The sequence below is a fragment of the Tyto alba genome, unplaced genomic scaffold (assembly GCF_018691265.1).
Source record: "Tyto alba isolate M040663 unplaced genomic scaffold, T.alba_DEE_v4.0 Super-Scaffold_1, whole genome shotgun sequence".
NCBI lineage: Eukaryota > Metazoa > Chordata > Aves > Strigiformes > Tytonidae > Tyto > Tyto alba.
Window position 1 is genome coordinate 22,705,963 of NW_024881261.1, and position 7,890 is coordinate 22,713,852.

The 7,890-nt window shown below is 52.2% G+C and overlaps 1 protein-coding gene and 1 long non-coding RNA gene across 5 annotated transcripts in view; one reads left to right on the forward strand and one right to left on the reverse strand.

The window, feature by feature from the left end:
• The first annotated feature begins 295 nt into the window (after positions 1-295).
• On the forward strand, positions 296-2,126 carry LOC116958954. The gene is made up of 3 exons (XR_004405564.2): positions 296-381; positions 455-609; positions 1,866-2,126. It is a non-coding gene; the product is annotated as an uncharacterized LOC116958954 (long non-coding RNA).
• A 1,523-nt stretch (positions 2,127-3,649) lies between these two features.
• The window catches only part of GBF1 (golgi brefeldin A resistant guanine nucleotide exchange factor 1), a 111,486-nt gene continuing 107,245 nt past the window's right edge, over positions 3,650-7,890 (reverse strand). For all 4 annotated transcript variants that reach the window (XM_032982049.2, XM_032982048.2, XM_032982047.2 and 1 more), the window contains 6 exons: positions 7,641-7,771; positions 7,177-7,278; positions 6,469-6,582; positions 6,032-6,209; positions 5,689-5,823; positions 3,650-5,338 (listed from right to left, as the gene is read on the reverse strand). In XM_032982049.2, coding sequence (XP_032837940.1) covers positions 5,052-5,338; positions 5,689-5,823; positions 6,032-6,209; positions 6,469-6,582; positions 7,177-7,278; positions 7,641-7,771 — 947 coding nt within the window. In that variant the 3' untranslated portion in view covers positions 3,650-5,051. The remainder of the gene's footprint in view (positions 5,339-5,688; positions 5,824-6,031; positions 6,210-6,468; positions 6,583-7,176; positions 7,279-7,640; positions 7,772-7,890) is intronic.

The following is a 7,890-nucleotide window of genomic DNA, read 5'->3' on the forward strand; positions in this document are numbered from 1 at the left end:
GCTGCCGGCCCGGGGGGGGACGCGCCGGCACCCCCGGCCGGGGGGGCAGAGCTGGGGAGGCGGCCGGGGAGCGGGGCTTGCAGGGAGCCGCTGGAGGCTCGGGGTCTGCTGCGGCTTGTGCTCTGCAGGACGCAGCCCGGCCGGAGGGACGCGATCCTGCTCGGCCAGAACAGCGCGGAGGGGACGGCGGGGCATCGCCCAGCAGCAAACACCCCCTCCCTGGAGCTGCAGCCTTTGCCGGGGCTGAATCGGACAGCGGCAGCGAGCTGAGGACTTGCCCCCCAGACCCAGATGATGCTCTCTCAGCTCCAACCACCATCCCTGTGGCTGTGCGGGCTCCTCCAGCAAACGTGGCCCAGAGGGCACTGTCTCAGCGCAGAGGTGAGGCAGGAGGTACAGCGCCAGGTGACAGCCAAGCACAAAAGACCTTGCTCACTCTCCTCTTCTTCCTCAGGGGGAGACAGTTAAACTGGGCTCAGCCTTTCCTCCCGAGGACAAGGCTCTGTTTGAGCCCACGCCCACCGATCTCACACTCTCACTAAATGGCTAGCGACATCTCGGCTGCCTCAGGCACTGGAAGCCACGGCCCGCACCCACTGTCCCAACCAGGTTAGTCTGACCTCTCCTCGCCCAAACAATTTCTACAAATGGCTCAACTAGGGATTAAGTTTAGCAGCCACCCACCAACTCTGCTGCCCTGAGAAACTTGCATTTTTCTTACATGGAAAACTTGAATAGAGGAAGCACAACTTCCCCTGGCAGAACAGCTGAGCTGTGCCAAGGCCGCGGCAGCCCCATTTCCCTACTGGTAACTCAGCCATAACCCACCCTCCCACTCCATGGCTGCTTGCGGCTGTGTGTTCGCACGTCCCAAAACGTGCGGCGTAGCCAAAGGGTGCATGCACCCCTAGGGCCCTGGAGCGGCTGCTGCTCATGAAACCTGCACCCTCCTGCTGCCTTCTGCAGAGAGGCGGTGCCCGGGAGCAGCACCTGCCCTGGCCTGCATGGGAGGGGAGCTGCGGCTGCCCATCTCCTCACCCGAGGTGCAGGTTATGCAACCGGGGGAGTAGTGCACACTGGGACTTGTAGTCTCAGGGGATCTCCTCTCCCTACATGTTGAACTGCCCTGCAGGCAGCCGCCTCTCAAGCGCATGGTCTCTCTCCTTGCCGTTCACCCCATCAGTTCCCTGACCTTTCACTGCAGGAGCTGCACTCCAGAACTTTGCTCCCGAGGTGGTTGCGCTTCCAACAGCTGCCCCCCCCGCACTTCTGTCCGCCGGGGGGAGAGCAGGCCTGGCCCTCCCTCTCCCGGCAGCCCCCGCGGCCGCCCGGACAGACGGGTGGGAGCACTGCGGCCCAGGGCGGCGGGCACCGGGCCAGGCCCGCCGCCGCCGCCGCCGCCACCTCCCGCAGCCTGGGCCGGGCTCAGGTTGCTCCCAGGCCACAGAGCGAGCGGTACAAACCCTGCCGGGCTGCCTTCCGCACAGGTGGGGCCGCGGAGCGGGACCCTGTGGCTTCAGGATACTTTAGGCTTCGTAACCAGCACAGACGGTTTCAGAGGAGCCCGACAGCTGGCATTTCTAGGAGTGAGGGTAACTTCTCAAAAAGCCATCTCACTGTTTGAAGATACTTCATGGAAACCTTTCCTACAGACCAGGTCTTCTGAGTATGCTCAGATCTAAAAGCAACATTGCTTCAGTTTCACAAGTTCCAGTGCCAAATTTCTGTTTTACAGCCAGGGCTTGTCTTTCAAACAGGGCTTTCTCCCACTAAGGAAGCTTCACGCCACTGAGGAAAACACCAGATCTACAGTAACGCATCCTACTGACGCACACTAAATCCCAATACTTATTCTGTTTCGGCAGTGTAAATTCTTGCTGTAAATGGGAACAGAAGTACGTAAATCCAAACTACAGTGATGTCTGTCCAGCCTCCTCTGGAAAACAGTGAGTCAGGCCTGTAAAAATGAGAAGTCCAAGACTAGAAAGAGTATAGGTTGGGGCAAACCTGAAGGCTAGTGTTGTGAACACTGCTCCTCACCAACAGTCACAGGTAGTATGACTGTCTCTTATGTAACTGAAGTTACAAAGAGTTCGAGAGACTTACCAATAAAAATATGTGTCACAGCACATGCTACCTGTCAGTTTATTCTGATCTCCTTTTGGTTTACTTTCCCTGTTACTTTTTCCTCTGTAACACATGAAACCTTGTTATTGAAAAATCCAAACAACATTCAAAGAAATTTTTTTTGGTCTTCCAGTCCATTCCTATTTACAGTCTAGTGAAAACTGTTTAAAGTGCAATTCTGTCTGTATTTCCAGCTGACATTCTTTCCATTCCAGTCCCATTTCCTGCAGTTTCCTTGGGTGGCTTTTTCTCTGCACCGCAATTGTCTGAATTAAGACGTAATGCTCCCGGTAGAATTTGGGTTTGGAAACACAGTTTAAAACAGCATCTCCCAAACAATTATCTGAAGGCAGCAGGAAAAACTGGGCTTTGCCATTAGCTGACACCATTCCAAGAAGTCCAAGGACTGTCTGGGGATCAGAGGGCAGTAGTACTGACATCAAGGCACTTGACAATTGAGACATGGTTTACAAAGAGTTAATAATCTAAAGGTTTCAGTGAGCTTTTTGGAGACAGCTCAGAAAAACAGAGCTGTAAATAGAAGCGAAGGCTTGGAAATACAAGACAGAGAGGCAGGCTGGATACGGAAGGGCCATGGGCAGTGCAAGGATTCAAATACATGAATGAAAACATCTGAGGGCTGGAAGGACACAATCTCAAAGCTGTGGAGGGTGAGGAAGAGAAGGGTGCAGCAGTGAAAATATTCCAGGAATGGTGAGAATGGGGTAAGGGAACCAGGATTTATTAACAGGACTTTCCTAGTATGTGCATTGCTCTTCCATTACGCAATATTTAGACCTTTGCTCATGCAATTCAAACAAACTCCAAGTTTTCAAACTCCTTATCAAGCCCACAGGAGTCTTTAGGAATCCTTAAGATAGGGAAGGCACTGATGCCTTACACGGATCTAAGGACACTGTGGCACGGCCTGGATCTTGCCACAAGACAAAGTAGAAAATATCAGGAGGGAAGTATGTCTGGTTATCCACATCCATGGCAAGCGTTAGCCCTGTAAGAGCCCAGGATCTCTCATGCCCTCTGCAAGTCCCAAGTCCTGACAGTGAAAACAAGGATTTCTTCCTCATCGGGCAGAAAATGCTCCCTTCTCCAAAGTCAGCCAGGTTGCCACTGAGGTCTGTGTTCTGGCTGCATGCTGAGATGCCACAGGGCACCTGCTCCTTGGCCCTAGTCTCTGCCCTCAGTCCTGGCAGTGCATGAGTACACACCAACTTAACACCAGAGATGTTACAGCTAACACTAAACCGTTGCCAGAAGCAAGGGCAATCTAGCTGTCACTCCTCTGCTTTGCCCATGATGGGAACCATTTGTGCTTAGTCCCTCGATGGTCAACCCCCGCTGCAGCCCTGCCACGAGCTGACCATTTGTTAGGGCAAGCTCCCCTGTGCTCCTTATCAAGCCAGGGGGCTGGCAGCCAGACACAGCACCTTGACAACTAAACTTATCTCCTCCCAAAGCTGTGAGCCGCAGAACCACAACAGAAAAGCAGTGCAACGCTGGAGCATTCATTTACAGGATGTATTTATTACACTGTAAAAAGTCCATTGGATTTGTAGCCATTTACTCTATATGTACACTGGCTGTACTCCCACCCCAACTGTAGCTTCATCTCAGAACAGTATACACTGGCTTGGAGTCCCGCCCATGCCCCTCCCAGTCACCAGTGGGATTTCGGGGATTGGTATTTATTGAGAATTTAGCCAACTAATTAAGAGAGGAGGAAGAACGGAGATGCAGCACTTGCCAGGCAGCCAGCTCTGTTCGGGGCATGAGGGGGTAGAAGGGCGGGACATCCTTGCTGCAAGGCAGAAGCACAAGAATGACTGCGAGGGCCTCAGCTGCAGGGGCGTTCTAGGAGAAGGAGGCGGGCTCACAACAACTAGAAAATGCAGAAGAGTGCAATCTCTGCAGAGCTTCCAAGAGAAAGCACAGTAGACTTGCTGGGCATCTGTCAGCAGGTGCCACATATCCCCACACCTTCTCTATCTGAAGAGGATGTTCTCCTAAGGAATGGGGATGGACACTATGAGGCCAATGTAGCGAGTGGTGGACAACACAGCGCTGCTGTGCACCCCAGGGGAGTGGCTCCCCGAGCGCTGTCTGAGAGATGGCGATGGTGCCCTGCTCTCAGCTCACAGGACTCTGCATTTCCTTCTCACCTGCTCAACTAGACAGAGCCTTCTGAATCTGCTGCCTCCAACCAAAAAGCCTGATTATATTTACAGGAGGAGGGGGGAAAGCAGTGCTGCCCCTACCAGGCTCCCCTGCTCCCTATCTGGCATGGGGATTACTGTGATCCGTGTTGGAGAAGGAAAGCACGTGGCCACAGCAGACAAGAAGCCCTATGTAGCAAGCTGGGACCTGTACTATAAGCAATCCACATTTCCACACAAAATTCTCAACCTGCTGAACCCAAGCATGCCCAGAGCCCAAACAAAGCAGTGCGACCAGAAGCATGGGCAGGAAAGCTAGGGAATGGCTGGGGAATTGTCCAGGAATTGGATTGAATAATCAGGCAGTACAGGCAGCCTTGTACTGCAGCCCCTCTCTGGTGAGACATCAAAGAGTTTTCCCTCTTCACCAGATGAACTGGTGGCAGCTTGGTCCCAGGCTGCTGGTTAAGGGTGTTGCCTGGCCCTCGAGATTGTGAAGGCAGGACAAGACTGGTCAGTGGAACTGGGCACCCCTCCAAGAAGACAGGGATTTCTAGGTGGATTTCTAGGTGGTTGCCCCAAGAAGGGAGTAGAATGTGATGTGCTCCAGGGGGACTATGGCAGCAGCCCTTCTGCTCAGCTAAGCTAAGCTCATCATCTTCTAAAACAAACATGCCCACTACCAGAGAACATCTGGCCAGCATCCTCCACCCATAGAGCTTCCTCAGCAGACAGTTCTCAGTCCCGCTCAAACTAATTGACTTCAGAGGTTGTCATAGGGTCAGTGGGCCGTGGAGTAGCTAAGAGGGGAACAGGAGAGGTGGCCTCAATTAGGGCTGGGTTGAGAATGATTGGCAGAGTCATAGGTGGCACCCCAACCTGCAAGGGGGAGGCAAGAGGCTGCAGGATGAGTGGCGGCTGTGCTGTTGTAGGAGGTATGTCTGTAACGGGGCTTGTCTTTGTTGGAGCTGATGCTGGGAAAGAAGGAGAGGCAGAGGTGCTGACGGTGGGTGAGGCGGGTGCAGTGACTCTCTCAGACTCTGGAAGAAGGAAGAGACAAATTACATCCTTACACAGGCTCTGACAAAGTCACCTGTCAGTTCAAAGCTAAGCAGGGCTGAAGATCAACTCAGGGGCCTTTTCAGACTTTCCCCTTCCACATGCCTTCCCCTGAGGCCCTGAGGAACAGGCGCCGATCACAGGCATTCTGCCCCAACCTCTTCCCACCCCAATATCCTCAGCAAGAAGGCCACAACCTTTCCATTTGGAAGCCAAACAGTTCCACAACACCAGGGGCCTGGTCACTGTAGATCACAGTAAACCAAGGAAAAGCAGGTCCACGCCACCCGTGCTGGGAAGCTGATTCCAAAAAGAAGAAAACGGAACTCACCAGTGGCACCCAGTTCACAGGGCTTCTCCAAAGGAGCCAGGTGGGTGGCTGGCCTCACATCTCCCACGGAAGGGGGCAGAGCAGACACTATTGATTTCTGATGCTGCTGCTCCATTGGCATGCTGGGGACAGGATCTAGGAAAACAAAACAAACAGTGAACCCACACACCAGTCTGCTCACTCCTTTTGCCCACCTTCAGTTTGCCCTCCTCATGCCAAGCTCCCACAGTTTCCTGCACCTATAATTTCATCAGCATCCAGGCACTATGGCAGCTGGCTACTGGACAAGGCGCAAGCACTGAGTCCAAGACCTGTTTTTGTGAGGTTTCTCAGCCTCTTGTACCTTGGATGACTGTCTGTTTGAAGAGCTCATCCCGCAGCCTAGGTAAGAAACAGTCAATCCGCTCCCAGGTGATCTCCCACAGATCTGAGTATCCTGTCCGTGAGTCAGCACTGTGGAATATCCCAGCCGTATCCATTACAAGCAGCATATTTTTCAGAGACTCTGGGATGGCCTCCAGCTGTAATCAGAGACACTCCTCAGGACACAGCGAATGGATATATAGCAATGAACAAAAGCTGGAAACAGCTGATGAGCTGCCTTGGAAACAGAGGCCAAGGGGAGAGACCACAGAACAAAATTGTTTTGGAAGGATTAAGAAGTTAAAAAAAACCCAAAACAACCCAAAACCCAAAAAACAAACCACTTTTTAAGTTTAGAAGGTTATAAACCAATGAATGGTTGTTCAAAGCACTGCAGCATCACTTTCAGCACCTTACCAGCAAGTCACTGGAGCCAGCATGCATGTATTTGTCCATAAAGTCCAGGATTGTCAGCCACAGGGCAGCAAAGGTAGTCAGTGAGAGCAGCGGGGAGAGATGCTGTAGGAACACCTAGAAAAAAAACCCCCACAACTACTGTCAACAAGTAGTATCAGGGCTGCTGCTCAGAGCTTGACAAGCCAGTCCTGCAAATGAGGAATTCCCCCTCCTTGTGGCAGGCGAGGAGCGTGCACAGGCCCAGCCTGAGGACACCAGAGGCCTCCACTCTTCTGAGCTGCATATGTAGGGGAGTTGATCTTGTCTCCTTTGCACGAGGCTGCTGCAGTCTGCATCACGATGTCTTCCAGCCCTTCCAGACTCTCTGCCTTAGGTCAGTACTATCAGCTTGTGACATGCATCATTTCACCACTAGAACAGACTGTCTTCAACTGATGTTGGGTGAAATACTTCTCTCTCCACCCTTCATAAACTCACAAACTCCTTCCTGACAACCTTTTCAAAGGCCAGGATCATGGAGACAGTTCTGGAACGAAGAAACGTCCCAACAGCAGAAGGTGGTAGAGAAGCCAAGCAGTGAAGACAGTCAAATTAGCAAACTGACACCTATCCAGATCAAAGATTTTGAGAAGCTAACACAGCAAACAGTTTGGTTTTCTTGAGGCACATGGTTTCCCTTGAGCTTTCAGGCATCAGAAGCATGCTCACCTTTGAGAGTAGTGTTGAGGCTCTCATCCTAGTTTCTTCCATTCCACCAACATCAGCTGGGCTGATGTTCTCGAGCAGCTTGGTTAGCAGAGGGAACAGCACCTGTTGGATCAGACACACTGATATTTCAGAGCTGAAAAATGACTAATAAGATTTGCATAGACAGCCTTACAGGAAGGAGCTGGCTTTTGGGACTGGTGGCTTCTAGGCAGAGAGCATGGGAGAAGCAATGGGGAGTGAAAATGAGTGGATTCAGTTCAATAGTCCAAGAGGCTCTGTCAGAAGCCTAAGCAGAGAGGAACTTTTCACAGAATCAGAGTAGGGAACATCTTGTCTGTTGTGGTGAACAAGCTGCTCAAGAAGACAGTGCTGAAGTAGGACACCATTCTGCCACTCCCACACACAGCTTTGCTCCTCCTGACAATGCTGTCCTGCCTACACGCCCAGCCCAGCCAGAAGGTTACCTTGTTAAAGCAGGACTCCCATTCCAGGGCATCCAGGGCCTGCAGATCATGGACCAGGAGGGCCCGCTGCAAGTAAGTGAGTGCCTGCATTCGTACCTGGCGCCGAGCGTCACAGCACAGCCAGGCAATACCTGCAAGAGAAGGATTCAGGGCAAAGTCCACAGGGAAAGTGTCACATTCCTACTTCCCCAGTCTAGGGTGAAAATTCAAATGAAGATCTAACACTCTATGGGGAAAAAAACAAGAAAAA